The sequence below is a fragment of the Hyperolius riggenbachi genome, chromosome 3, assembly GCF_040937935.1.
Source record: "Hyperolius riggenbachi isolate aHypRig1 chromosome 3, aHypRig1.pri, whole genome shotgun sequence".
Classification (NCBI taxonomy): Eukaryota; Metazoa; Chordata; class Amphibia; order Anura; family Hyperoliidae; genus Hyperolius; species Hyperolius riggenbachi.
This window is the reverse complement of record NC_090648.1, coordinates 345,330,727-345,345,490: the sequence shown is the minus strand read 5'-3', so window position 1 is coordinate 345,345,490 and position 14,764 is coordinate 345,330,727. Positions and strand designations below refer to the sequence as shown.

At 45.2% G+C, this 14,764-nt stretch overlaps 1 protein-coding gene across 4 annotated transcripts in view; it reads right to left on the bottom strand.

Annotated features, from left to right (window-relative positions):
- Positions 1 to 899: 899 nt before the first annotated feature.
- Positions 900 to 14,764, bottom strand: part of LOC137563918 (oocyte-specific histone RNA stem-loop-binding protein 2-like) — a 68,868-nt gene continuing 55,003 nt past the window's right edge. For all 4 annotated transcript variants that reach the window (XM_068277016.1, XM_068277018.1, XM_068277015.1 and 1 more), the window contains 2 exons: positions 14,556 to 14,655; positions 900 to 1,139 (listed from right to left, as the gene is read on the bottom strand). In XM_068277016.1, coding sequence (XP_068133117.1) covers positions 1,020 to 1,139; positions 14,556 to 14,655 — 220 coding nt within the window. In that variant the 3' untranslated portion in view covers positions 900 to 1,019. The remainder of the gene's footprint in view (positions 1,140 to 14,555; positions 14,656 to 14,764) is intronic.

Here is a 14,764-nt window from a genome sequence, read left to right as displayed (position 1 = left end):
TGACTAAACCAGCTGCAAAAAAGGTCCCTTAATGCAGATTTTTGTTCCGGGGTATCTGTTGGGATGGGGGGGGCCCAGGTTTATTTTGCCCTGGGGCCCCATTGTTGCTTAAACCGGCCCTGTACACACGTATCCTAAACTATGTGGAGATTTTACTGTACTGCTGAAAATCAACTTCCTGTCTACAACAGGCACCAATGAACTAGGACAGAATGTAATTCCACCAATCTTTACCAAGAAGAGAAATTTACTAAAGGCAAATTAAAGTTGGAAAGTCCAGTCATTATTGTACATGATACTATCCATTACAATTAGACATAAATCCTTCTACGTGCACCAACTTTTTATTTATCCCCAGGCAGAATGTAAGTGTGCTTACCAGTGGCGTAGCTAAGGAGCAGTGGGCCCCGATGCAAGTTTTACAACGCGCCCCCCCCAAGCACTCTATACGTAACAATTGATAGGACGCACCAAAACCTGCCAATGGCAGCTACAGTGTCAGAGGTGCAAGAAGGGGATGGGGAACAGTTTGTTAAGGATTACCACTATTCAAAGTATCTATAGAAGTGATTATTATGAGCACAGGACCAATAGAGAGCTAATACTGTAGTTGAGGGAGTGCCCTGTGGGGCCTCTCTGGCCCAAGGGCCCCGATGCGGTCGCTACCTCTGCAACCCCTATTGCTACGCCCCTGGTGCTTACATAAGGACAATTTTCACAGATTTGTGATACTAAAGAAAACACCCACTGATTTGTGTTACCATACTTTGTACAAAATTAAATAAAAAGTGAATAAAAAAAATTGCCAGGAATGATGCACACCACTTACGATGAAGGCAGAAAATGTAAGATCTTTTTCAACTTATTGGAATATATCCTGGGACAAGCGAGATCACAAATAAGTCGCCAGCAAGATTTATTATACATTACGTATTCACAAACTTGTTGCCTCCATTAATTAAGAAGTCATTGCACCAATGAGCAACTTGAAGATGTATTTTCTTTAGCAAAGACAACATCTAATGCCATATCCAATATGGATAAGTGCACGAGTGTGTACCACCACAGGACTGCAGCAACTTCAAGTAAGCTTGAGAGGGATCTTCAAAAAAGCAGGATGTGTCCGGTACATCTGATATCTGTCAAAAAACAACATGCTTTAATATGACAGTTAATTTGAGTAATGCTTTAATGTGTAAAAAAGTGTTTTTACATTAATATTAAATTTAGCCCTATTTTAAGGTCTTGTAAATCCCAGTATGCACAGAAAGTGACTCTGTACCTGTATTGATATCAAACAGTGCTGTGTGCTGAACCCTGTTTTGAAAAAGGCACTAAATGTTTCCACTCCCTTTGTTACTTACAATATACTCTGCACCAATAATTATAATTAATTCTATTAATAATTAAATTAAATGAGAGTTAATCTGGAAACACTGTGGAGACCAGATTGTTGTGAAGATCATACCAGATCTTGAAGTAACAGAAACTGTCATTGCAATCAAAGTACAAATAAGCACTAAGGCAATCAAAACGCTATATATTAGCGCTAGTGTTTTGTGCGGGTGATTTTACTGCAATTAGCATTGTAAAATCACTGTACACTCACAATTCCCGAGCAATCACCATCAGCGCTTTAAGCACTGTATTGTGATCACTCCAGAATCGCGGCAAAATGCTGCAAGAAATGCATACAACGAATGCTGCTAATCGCGAATCACCTGCGATTGGTGACAGTCTTGGCAGTGATTTCACTGCTATAAAGGTTGGTATTGCGCTAGCGCTTAAAAACAGGATATCGTTTCGGCAATTAATGGGAATCACACGCTAATCGTCCGAGTGAGAATGGACCCCAAGTGAACTAAGGTAGTGAGGCATCAATAAACATAAGCAAGTTAAGCTAAACCAGGTGACAGTAATCAAGCTACCTATAAAACTAAGTACAACATCTTCTATAAAGAAAGCTCTCCAGCTTAAGTGTTAGTCATATCCCACTGTAGGTGGGCTGTGGGTGGATTATAGGTGTCAATCACATTAGGAGCTTTCAATTGGCTTCCATGATTCTATGACTGACAACCTATACACTGCGCAGGTCCAGAATCCCAGACTAAGCAGAGTTTTGTTTTTCTTGTTCCCTGCTTTTCATGGAAACGTTCTACATGCTGTGCAAATCCCAGGATATTTATGAGTCCTGGCGATGACAGGACTGAACAATTTGCTAGATAAGAACCTAGCTCTCCTACAAGTAAGAGGTTTCATTAGAATTATGTTCTCTAGAATAGGTTTCTTAAGGAAGAACTTTGAATATAGTCTTCTGCTGAAACGGTTCTAAGGGAATGAGGGTTTCTCTTTCACATTGCAAGAACCTTACAGATTCTTACAGTTCACTTATGCGTGAGAAGGGAGCAACATCCTGGCAGAGTTTTACTATAATGGTTCTGCTATTTCTGTGCAAGGTATCTGCCGTTTATCACTGAGTGTGTATGGTGGCAATAGAGAACATACGGAGGACTTCGTAAAGCATATCAAATACTTTTGAGCACACCTGTTCTAATATTTTTTGCTATGACAGCAAGGTGTAGGACAGATTGTAGGAGCCAACCACGGACAACAGGATGGTCTATTCAAAGGACAACTGAACAGAGGGATATGAAGGCTGCCAAATGTATGGCCCTACAAACAATACCAGTTGCCTTGCTGATAACTTGCCTCTAATACTTTTAGCCATGGACTCTGAACAAGCATGCAGATCAGAGGTTTCTGACAAAAATCTAACAAGATTTGCTGCATGCTTGTATCAGGTGTGTGAATCAGACACTACTGCTGCCAAAGATCTCAGCAGGACAGCCAGGCAACTGGTATTGTTTAAAGTGAACCTTAACCTCCCTGGCGTTCTATTAAGATCGCCAGGGAGGCTGCGGGAGGGGTTTTTTTTAATAAAAAAAAAAACTATTTCATGCAGCCAACATGAAAGCCCACTAGAGGACGCTCGAGATGCGTTCTTCTGATCGCCTCCGGCGGCCAGAAGTAACACGGAAGGCCGCAATGAGCGGCCTTCCGTGTTTCGCTTACCTCGTCGCCATGGCGACGAGCGGAGTGACGTCATGGACGTCAGCCGACGTCCTGACGTCAGCCGCCTCCGATCCAGCCCTTAGCGCTGGCCGGAACTTTTTGTTCCGGTTACGCTGGGCTCAGGCGGCTGGGGGATCCTCTTTCGCCGCTGCTTGCGGCGGATCGCCGCAGAGCGGCGGTGATCAGGCAGCACACGCGGCTGGCAAAGTGCCGGCTGCGTGTGCTGCTTTCTATTTGAGCCAAATCGGCCCAGCAGGGCCTGAGCGGCAGGCTCCGGCGGTACTGGACGAACTGAGCTCGTCCAGACTGCTCAGCAGGTTAAGTAAGCGTGATATGGAGGCTGCCATATTTATTTCCTTTTAAGCAATATCAGTTGCCTGGCTGATCCTCTGCCTCTAATACTTTCAGCCATAGACCCTGAACAAGCATATGCAGATCAGGTGTTTGTCATTGTCAGATCTGACAAGATTAGCTGCATGCTTGTTTCTGGTGTTAGACTTTACTGCAGCCAAATAGATCAGCAGGGCTGCCAGGGAACGGCTATTGTTTAAAAGGAAATAAATATGGCAGCCTCCATATCCCTCTCAGATCAGGGGAATTTAAGGTTTGGCTTTCTGAAGTGGAGTGCACCACTGCTAACCACTTTAGAACCCATTTTGAAAGAACATTTAAAACTGCTTTTTGACATTGAAAAGTTTGTACATCTTGGCATCAGAAAACTCAGGCCCCAGAAGGTATAACTACAACTACTACTGAACTTCTCCCAGGTAGAGAGTTTATTGTTCCTCTGAACGACCACCATCTTTGGCTCACAGAGGCATAGCTATGGGAGGGGAAGGGGGGGGGGGGGGGGGGGTACGTTAGAAAATGTTTCAACGCAGACTAACGCACAGCAATACTAAGTCTGTGCGACAGTGTGTGTTGGTGTGTGTTGGTGTGTGTTGGTGTGTGTTGGTGTGTGTTGGTGTGTGTTGGCGTGTGTTGGCGTGTGTGCGTGTGCTGGCGTGTGTGCGTGTGCTGGTGTGTGCTGGTGTGTGCTGGTGTGTGCGTGTGCTGGTGTGTGCGTGTGCTGGTGTGTGCGTGTGCTGGTGTGTGCGTGTGCTGGTGTGTGCGTGTGTTGGCGTGTGCTGGCGTGTGCTGGCGTGTGTTGGCGTGTGTTGGCGTGTGTTGGCGTGTGTTGGCATGTGTGCGTGTGTTGGTGTGTGCGTGTGTTGGTGTGTGCGTGTGTTGGTGTGTGCGTGTGTTGGTGTGTGCGTGTGTTGGTGTGTGCGTGTTGGTGTGCGTTGGTGTGTTATTAGGGCCCCGTTGTGCGACCTTCACGTCGCACTGAAACGCAACATCCTACTGTGAAAGAGGCCTTAAAGAACAAATACAACAGATCTAAATTACAACTGGCGAATTCTCTTATTTTATGTACAAGTACGGTAAAAGTACAAGCCCATTTCCAAATAGTGATGAAACACACCACTGTCCCTGGACTTAGTAACTCATTCGGGTTTCCTAGGCAGGTGTACAGATGTCTGGGGGGAGTAAGGGAAAGCAGCAAGAGCCCCACCAGATCTGCTGGTCCCCATCCTGCTGGGGAATGGAAGCCATTGAAGGGGAGGTGGGAAGTGTCAATCTATAAAGACTTCCTCCTTTCCTGTCCCTTGCAAGTGCGTGGAGCCCATTCATGTGTTCTATCATGCTAGGAAAGTGGAAAATTTTATTTACATAGTTACATAGTTACATAGTTATTTTGGTTGAAAAAAGACATACGTCCATCGAGTTCAACCAGTACAAAGTACAACACCAGCCTGCTCCCTCACATATCCCTGTTGATCCAGAGGAAGGCGAAAAAACCCTTACAAGGCATGGTCCAATTAGCCCCTAAAGGGAAAAATTCCTTCCCGACTCCAGATGGCAATCAGATAAAATCCCTGGACCAACATCATTAGGCATTACCTAGTAATTGTAGCCATGGATGTCTTTCAACGCAAGGAAAGCATCTAAGCCCCCTTTAAATGCAGGTATAGAGTTTGCCATAACGACTTCCTGTGGCAATGCATTCCACATCTTAATCACTCTTACTGTAAAGAACCCTTTCCTAAATAAATCGCTAAAACGTTTTTCCTCCATGCGCAGAGCATGTCCTCTAGTCCTTTGAGAAGGCCTAGGGACAAAAAGCTCATCCGCCAAGGTATTATATTGCCCTCTGATGTATTTATACATGTTAATTAGATCCCCTCTAAGGCGTCTTTTCTCTAGACTAAATAAACCCAGTTTATCTAACCTTTCTTGATAAGTGAGACCTTTCATCCCACGCATCAATTTTGTTGCTCGGCTCTGCACCTGCTCTAAAACTGCAATATCTTTTTTGTAATGTGGTGCCCAGAACTGAATTCCATATTCCAGATGTGGCCTTACTAGAGAGTTAAACAGGGGCAATATTATGCTAGCATCTCGAGTTTTTATTTCCCTTTTAATGCATCCCAAAATTTTGTTAGCTTTAGCTGCAGCTGCTTGGCATTGAGTACGATTATTTAACTTGTTGTCAATGAGTACTCCTAAGTCCTTCTCCAAGTTTGATGTCCCCAACTGTATCCCATTTATTTTGTATGGTGCTAGACCATTCGTACGTCCAAAATGCATGACCTTACATTTGTCAACATTGAATTTCATCTGCCATGTATGTGCCCATATAGCCATCCTATCCAGATCCTGTTGCAATATGACACTATCTTCCTGAGAGTTAATGATTCTGCACAATTTTGTATCATCTGCAAAAATAGCAACATTGCTCACTACTGCATCTACTAGGTCATTAATAAATAAATTGAAGAGCACTGGACCCAGAACAGACCCCTGTGGGACCCCACTGCTAACAGTCTCCCATTTTGAGTATGATCCATTGACCACAACTCTTTGTTTTCTGTCCATTAGCCAGTTCCCTATCCATGAACACAGACTCTTCCCCAGTCCTTGCATTCTCAACTTTTGCACCAGACTTTTGTGGGGAACAGTGTCGAAGGCCTTTGCAAAGTCCAAGTATATCACATCTACAGCATTCCCAATATCCATATTAGCATTCACTACCTCATAAAAGCTGAGCATGTTAGTCAAACAGGACCTGTCTTTAGTAAACCCATGTTGATGCTGAGAAATAAGATTATTTTCTACTATGAAGTCATGTATAGTATCTCTTAGTAACCCCTCAAATAGTTTGCATACAACTGATGTTAAACTTACAGGTCTATAATTTCCTGGATCAGATTTTTTGCCCTTCTTAAATAATGGGAAAACGTGGGCTGTACGCCAATCCACTGGGACTCTGCCAGTTGCAAGAGAGTCACAAAAGATAAGATAAAGGGGTTTATCTATAACTGAACTTAATTCCCTTAGGACCCGAGGATGCATGCCATCCGGGCCAGGTGCCTTGTCTATTTTTAATTTATTTAGTCTTGCCTTCACTTCTTCCTGCGTTAAGTATTTAATATTACAGTTAGAAGATTGAGACTCTTCCGCCTCTGTAGTTTGCAACAGTGCTGTTTCTTTTGTGAAGACAGAAGCAAAGAAAGCATTTAATAACTCTGCCTTACCTTGGTCATCCACCATTGAGTTCCCATCCTCATCCTTTAGGAGTCCTATACAGTCAACCTTTCTTTTTTTAGAGTTAATGTACTTGTAAAACTTTTTTGGGTTAGATTTGATACCCTTAGCGATTTGTTTTTCAGCTTCAATCTTTGCCTGCCTAATTTCTTTTTTACAATTTTATTGCACTCCTTATAATTGCTTAGTGCAGCCTCGGTCCCCTCCTGTTTTAAGACCTTATAGGCATTCTTTTTCCTCTTCATTTTATCTTTAACCTTTCTATTCATCCATAGAGGCCTTTTTTTATTCCTAGACATTTTGTTTCCATATGGGATATACATACTACAGTATTGATTGAGTATAAGTTTAAAAGCTTGCCATTTCCCTTCAGTGTCTTCCCCTTGTAGTACATTATCCCAGTTCACCAAACTTAGTGCCTGCCTAATTTGAGTGAACTTTGCTTTTCTAAAGTTCATAGTTTTAGTGGTCCCGCTGCCCCTTGGCCTATCAGTCACCAGCTCAAACGTTATGTTGTGATCACTATTTCCCAAATGTTCTTGAACCTGCACATTTGATACATTATCTGGTCTATTAGAAATGATCAGATTAACTGAAATAACTTATATAGTAAGGGGGAAGATTTTGTACATCCTGGCATTCTTTAACAGGTTCCCTTATTAGTTAGTTCACATCACAGGTTTGTAAACTTCTATGCCATTTACTGGTTAATGAGGGGGCAGGAAAATAATCCCTTATATAAAGTTTCTGTGATTAGAGGCTAGTTATTGTCTGGAGGTACGCATGAGGGAAAGGTATGGTGCTTAGTGGTGACTGCAACCTCCCCTGTGGTCCTTTAAAATGACTATACTTCTCCAGCCTTGAGGTGGGGACACAATTCAAGTACTGTATTTTTTGGACAATAAGACCCACTTTTTCTCCCCCAAAAGTAGGGGAAAAGGTCACTGCGTCTTATAGTCCAAATGCAGGTATTGATATGTAGATAACAAATATCTCTTAATTGACTTTCCTTTGGGATTTCTTTTCCTGTTATTCAGAATCACAATCATTTTATTTCGCCAAGCATGACTGGGTCAAGCCCGGAATTGGGTTTGGCACAATGGAGCGGTACATAGACAGAAAGGCAGGAAAAACATCGGAATGACAGTAATACCTCATACACAAATATAAAAACGTACACCATATACAATCATCATCAGATATACATAAAGCTCAGTATTCATCTTTCAGAAACAGCACTGGTGGAAGTCTACCGCTCCTATGCGGTGGTAGGGCGCTGATAGAGGGTGGTAGAATGTTAAGGGAGTTCAGGAGGCTAACGGCCATAGGGAAGAAGGAGTTCCTGTGTCTGGTGGACTTGGTGTGGATGGCCCGGAGTCTCCGACCCAGTGGAAGTGGGGTGAAAAAACAGTGGCCCGGGTGGGAGAGGTCACTTGCAATCCTCAGTGCCCTGGTTCGCAGTCTTGTGTTATACAGGTGGTCAAGTGGGGGCAGAGGTCTCCCAATGATCCTCTCCGCCGACCTACTGATCCTCTGTAGTTTGTGCCTGTCACTGGCAGTGGCTCCCACATACCAGACCAAGATGGCGGAGCAGAGGATCGATTCAATGGTGGCAGTGTAAAAGCATGTTAGAATCTCCTGCGCCATGCCGAACTTCCGCAGTTGGCGCAGGAAGAAGAGTCTCTGCTGGGCTTTCCGTTGGGTTGCCGTGATGTTGACCCTCCAACTGAGATCGCTGGAGATGGTGGTGCCCAGCAGGCGAGCACAGGGCACTCTGGCCATCTCGGTGCCATCGATGTAGATGGGAGGTGGGGTAGGGGCAGACTTCCTAAAGTCAATTATAAGTTCGACGGTTTTGGCCGTGTTGAGCACCAGGCTGTTCTCCTTGCACCAGTCGCATAGTCTTTCCACCTGCTGCTGGTACTCCTGGATGTTGTCCTTGGTGACGAGGCCGATGACAGTGGTGTCATCCGCAAATTTTATGACTTTGACAGAGTCTACCGTGGATCTGCAATCAATCGTGTATAGGGAGAAGAGCAGCGGGGACAGGACGCAGCCCTGGGGTGCCCCTGTGTTTGTTATCACTTCTCGTGAGTAGATGTCCCCCAGCCTGACAGCTTGGGATCTGTTCGAGAGAAAGTCAGTGATCCATAGACGTAGGGTGGGGTGGACCCCAAGTGTGGCCAGAACATTCTGGAGGGTGCGTGGGCATATAGTGTTAAATGCCGAGCTGAAGTCTAATAGCAGTACTCTGGCATACGCATCCCTCCTGTCTAGGTGGTTGTAGATGTATTCCAGACAGATGTTTAGAGCATCATCAGTTGACCTATTTGCCCTGTAGGCGAACTGGAGTGGGTCTAGTAGGGGCAAGGTGGATAGCTTGAGGGTGGATAAGACCACTCTCTAGGGACTTCATGATGACGGACGTCAGGGCCACAGGCCTGTAGTTGTTGAGGTCGGAGATGCCTTGTTTCTTAGGAACAGGAATGATGGTAGACCTCTTGAAGCACACAGGGACTCTGCCCTCTGTCAGTGACCTGCTGAAGATGGCAGAGAGGATGGAGGCAAGTTGCTCCAAACAGGCTTTGAGGCAGGCTGGGGACACGCTGTCGGGTCCTGAGGCTTTCCTGGCATTTAGCGTGGACAGGAGGTGCCGAACGTCTGCCTCCCCCACTTCCAGAGAGAGTGAGTCCTACCTTGAGTCAGTGGGGGGGGGGGGGGGGGTGCCCCCCAGGCTCAGTCTGCCTTTCAAACCTGTAATAGAATTTGCTAAGTTCTTCAGCTAATTCAGGGCTGGGTGTAGCGTGTTGCGGTGGAGGCTTGTAGTTGGTAGCAGCCTTAAGCCCTTGCCATACAGCTTGTGAGTTGTTCGAGCGCAGGTTCTGCTTCATCCTCTCGGCAAACTCCTTTTTTGCTACTCAGCTCTTGCTTCAGAGCGTTCCTCGCCTTCCTGAATTCCTCCTGGTTTCCCGCCTTGTGAGCCACCTCCTTACGTTTCCGCAGTAGCCGTAGCTTGTTGGAGAACCACAGTTTGTTATTCGGGTAGACCTTGAAGGATTTGGTTGGGACGCAGGAGGCCTCACAGAAGCTGATGTATGAGGTAACGTTGTCCGCCCACTCGTCCAGGTCTGGAGCTGCCAGGGACTCCCAGTCTGTGCAATCAAAGCAGGCTTGAAGGCGGAGCTTGGCCTCGCTTGACCATACCTTGGAGAACTTCACGACCGGTTTTGCCGATTCCAGGAGCCTCCTGTAGGTGGGGATGAGATGAACAAGGCAATGGTCGGAGGAGCCAAGCGCCGCCCCCGGGATAGCCTTGTAGGCATTCTTCAGAGGCGTGTAGCAGTGATCGAGGGTGTTCAGGCCTCTGGTAGTGCAAGCAACATGCTGATGGTAGCGTGCCAGCTCTTGTCGAAAGATTTGTCTTGTTGAAGTCCCCCATGACTTATTCCAGATAAGATATGTTGATAAGTATATACTGATTGTATTAAACCTCTTTCCTGGGATATCATCTCCAGGTATAGGACCTTGCTGCCTGGTAATTTGCTCCCCCCCGGTGGATCTCTTATCCTGTAGGCAATGACAACATTTAGTTGTCAAGGGTCCAGCAGCATAATTTGTCCTACGCGTATGAACTTACGTATTGTACGCATGGTTCAGCCATGGGACGCAGCTGGCCCGCAGACACCATGAGCGCATGCGTACTTTTGTCCGCATGTGGCCGCTTCATGCGTACGGGAGTTTTGGATTGGCCGGCGAGATCACATGAGCGCACCCGGAAGTGACATATAAGGAAGAGCTGTCTTGTTGGCGTGGAGTCTTTCCTCGCTGCCAAGATCACTACTGGTCCGTGAAGATGCATCTTTGATGCGAAACAATTGTTGACCGAGGGGTCTCTATGCGGGGTGCACCTGGATGGGGTGAAGTATTGCCTTTATTGTTACATCTGTTGGAAGAGTTTGCTGATGCAACATAAACACGTGTGCATTTTACTGGTGCCCACGTTTTCTTATGTGATGAAGTCCAAATGCAGGGAGCTCCTGACTTGTGAATGCCTTCCAATATGAACCTCCACCCGCCGCAATGTCAGGGACTCCCTGTACTGTGCCCATGCAGAGCAGGACGCAGGGGGACCCGGAGGGCACAAGAGGGACACAAGGAGGACAGGAGGCGAACACAGGGAGACACGGGGTACAAGGGGGCATGAGGTACAAGGGGTAATGAGGTGCAAGGGGTGCATACTACACAAGATGCCACTTCACCATGGATACACCACGTTTAATTTTATTTTCCCCCTGGTTTTTGTTCTCTAAACCTAGGTCAAAAAGTAAAAAAAAAAAAAACAAAGTAAAAAAAAATATGGTAATAGTTGGCAAAAAAAAAAAACTACAATGTTTTAAGACCACTTACACCATTTTATTAATTGGTCTCTAAGCAAATTTGCATTGTTTATTTCAAAACCACACTTGTGTGTAAAGAAGAAGAAGTGTCCCCTTACAGATTTCCAGTGGACTAAAATCATTGGATGTGTCTGGGCCGCAGCTAGACTGAATTCAAGAGAAAAAGGCGATAAGGGCCCTAGCTAGAGACTGCATGAAGCCCCTCACATTCAGGGGGCTATCTTCCAGGGCAACCCTCAGGCCACAGACCACTATCTGTATCTATAAGATGGTGGGAACACTCTTACCTGTTCATTGGCCAGTCAACTCACATAACATTTACAAACTAAAGAATTCACATTGATCATCATCATGTGCAGAATAGTTTGGGATTTTTATGAAGTCAACAATTTTACAAACACAAAGATTACAATCCTATAGTATGTATAAATCATGGCTTGATGGGCAATTAAATGGCAGGACCATTTCACTGTTCAGAAGTCTGCCTCATCAGAATCACAATACATTATGAAAAAAAAAAAAAAAAAAAAAAAAATCATCCTGCCTTGGCAATTAAAACTGGTCATAAGTAATCCCAGAAGCATGGCACCTGTATTATATGACCCACATAAGCTGTACAGTTACACATGGGGCATGCGCAAGGTCACTGGTCCTTTGAAACCAGAGCAATAAATCTAACCAGGAAATAAAAGCTCTGGCGCTCCAACCAAGAAGCTGGGGTAGAATAACTGGTAGGCAACTCATTTAGTGGTAAACGTGCACATTTTAATAGATGCTTACATTTCAAGTTTAGCACATGCAGCTACAATACAAGTGAATAGGGCCACCCGACTCCAGCTGCACCTGTAACGTGAACAGCTCTCTGCTCTACACTTATTTGGGTGCATTTTGCAGTGAACTGCAAAACGCGCACAATTCTACAGGCTATTGAAGTCAAAAGCCTTGCGCGGTAAACTCGTGTGTTGTGTCAGTTCACAGTTTTCTGCTTTAACCCCGCACGCTTGCATACAGTACATGACGCTCCAAATGCAGAAACGTACGTGGAAAAACGAACTCGTTAATTGCAAACGCAAAAACTGAAACCTGGGAATCACAGGGGAACTGGCCCTGCAAGTGTGTTGCCTGCCTGTCAGAGGAGGAGAGCCCAGGCAGCAGCAGAGGTAGGGTGCAATGTAGTTTGTATGGACAAGCCCCTAAGCAGGTGGTTTTGGCGCTCAGCCTCAAGCCCCACTACTAGGCACCACCACAGCAGTAATGTTATTCTGTGCAGAGCGTTTAATGGTATTTCAGGGAATTGCATCTCCCTCAGATTTGCGACGAATAAGAGGGGGAATAGTATTTTACACCACCGAATATTTGAGGAGCAGCAGGGTAAGCCGTCATTCAGCTCACCCAGCTCACCGGCGGCGTACATCTATACGTATGTCTAAGCAGGGGTGTAACTACAAAATCATGCCCTCCCCCTAAATGTTCACACTACTCAACCCTTTGTGACCCTCACAGCCTGGGGCCCCCATTCTGCAAGGGTTATAAAGCCAAGTGTGGTCATGATCTTCACACCCATAACAAGTGTAGCTTCACCATCACCAGATTTGAAGGATGAACACTTTATTAGAGGGACTGAAGTAGTAGCTGGGGGACCCCCCTGCTCCCCTGTAGTTACACCCCTGCCCCTAAGAAGAAAAATACAGCTAGAAAAAGATATTGCCATACCACCCAACACGTGCCTCAGTTTTGCAGTCATTGGTGGCAGTGGCCAACAGATGTGATGGGAGCCATGGAAGCACAGCTCTAAGAGAAAAGAATAGCCTTGCAAGCACCACACTATACCAAAATATAGAAATCAGTTAACAAGTCATCTTTATTATAACATCATACATTTAAAAAAACATGTATAAAAACAAGACCATGGGTCTGGGGTCCAGAAGAATAATACAAATACACTAGCACTGATAATGAGTGACAAGGATAATACTACAGTGCAAAGTGATAGTAAGAGTACAACAAACTCTCACCAGTGCCAAGCAATGACAACCACTATAAGTCTATATTCCAAAAAATGTGAGTATTCAATAGAGTACAATGATACAATAGGGTAATGTGTATAACGTTACAATAGGGTGATATGTATAACCAGCAAAGGTATGCAGTACAAAGTGACACATGCAACAAGTGAAAAAATGAATAAAAATGAATAAATACTCTGTGCAAAACCGCAATACAATGGATGCCTAGGTAAGTAGCAAGAATAATGAAAAAAGATTGCGCTGAAATAGCGTGTAGGAACAAGAAATACGTGGGGGGTAATCCGAATACTCACACATGGATGGCACGGGAGAGTAAGAAAGTGAGGGACCCCAGGCGCACGGAAAACCTTAGTGCACCTCGCGGGAAAACGCCTGCTTCTAAAGAGGCTGGGAGCCATGGAAGCTGCTGGTCTGGGATCTCTCATCTACAAGTCTCTTCAGTCTACCAGTCATGCATTTCAACAGTTTCTGCCTGTCCCTGCCAATTCCAGTAATGGACCTATCAGTCTGCTTCTTGCTTGGTTCCTTATCTACCAATTACTACAATCTACCTATTACATGAATCTGTTACTAAAGCCTGCCTACTGCTGGAACCAGTAGTCATCCAATAAGTTGCACATTGCACCAATAAGCACACAGTTGCTAATTACATTAGACAAACGAGCAAGCAGCACCTTCCAAAGCCTGTGGAATTTTAACATAGAATTTTATAGAAATGTTCAGCATCTTAAGGTGGCCATACATTAGAACGATTATGGGCAGATTCGACCAAGAGACATTTATCTCTAATTGAATCTGATTAGAGATAAGTTTGTCTCTAGTCGAATCTGCCCATACACTACAGGCCGATTCCCGTCCGATTTCAGCATGACTTCATCAGAGAGTCGGCTGAGCCGCCGCATCCGCCCCGCCACTGCCCCCAAAATGTATAAATTTATGTAGTGTAGTGCATTCATACATTACCTGTCCTGTAGCAGCTTCCACGCGGTGTCCGTACATCTCGCTGGGTAACAGCCGTATACACAATAGCGGCGCATGGCGCCTTACGTCAGACGCTATGCGCTGCCGGCGTGTATGCGGAACCCGGCGAGATGGACGGAAACCGCGTGGAGGCTGACACCGAACAGGTAATGTATAAGTGCACTACACTACATACATTTTATACAATGGGGGGGCAGCGGCGGTGGTTTTGTTGTCTCGTCGCTCGTTCGCAATTCGGCCGCCGTACCGCCACGCACCCTACCAACCAACTTCGGCCCAAAATTTTCCAGCATGCGCGATCGACCGTGCACCCAATTTCTGTCCCGAAATTAGTCGCTTTGTCGGTAGGGCATGCACTTGGCAGCAACAATTTTCTTCCAATTCGATTATAATCAAATTGGATGGTCGATTGGTCGGCTAGTGTATAGCCCGCTAGTGTATGGCCCCCTTTATTGACCATCTCCACCGAACAATCAGTGATCTGGCATACCTGTAGGTCAAACAGATTGTCCTCCAAACCTTGAAGTGAGCTACTGTTATCAGCCCCAAACTCCAGCAAACTGTGACTTTGGTTCCATGGCATTCCTTTCCTGTACAACACACAATATTACATTATTTGTAGACTGCCTGATCCAAATAACTTAATTGCATTTCTAGGTTTTATTATTGAAAACTGTGATAAAGTAAAAAAGACACTAT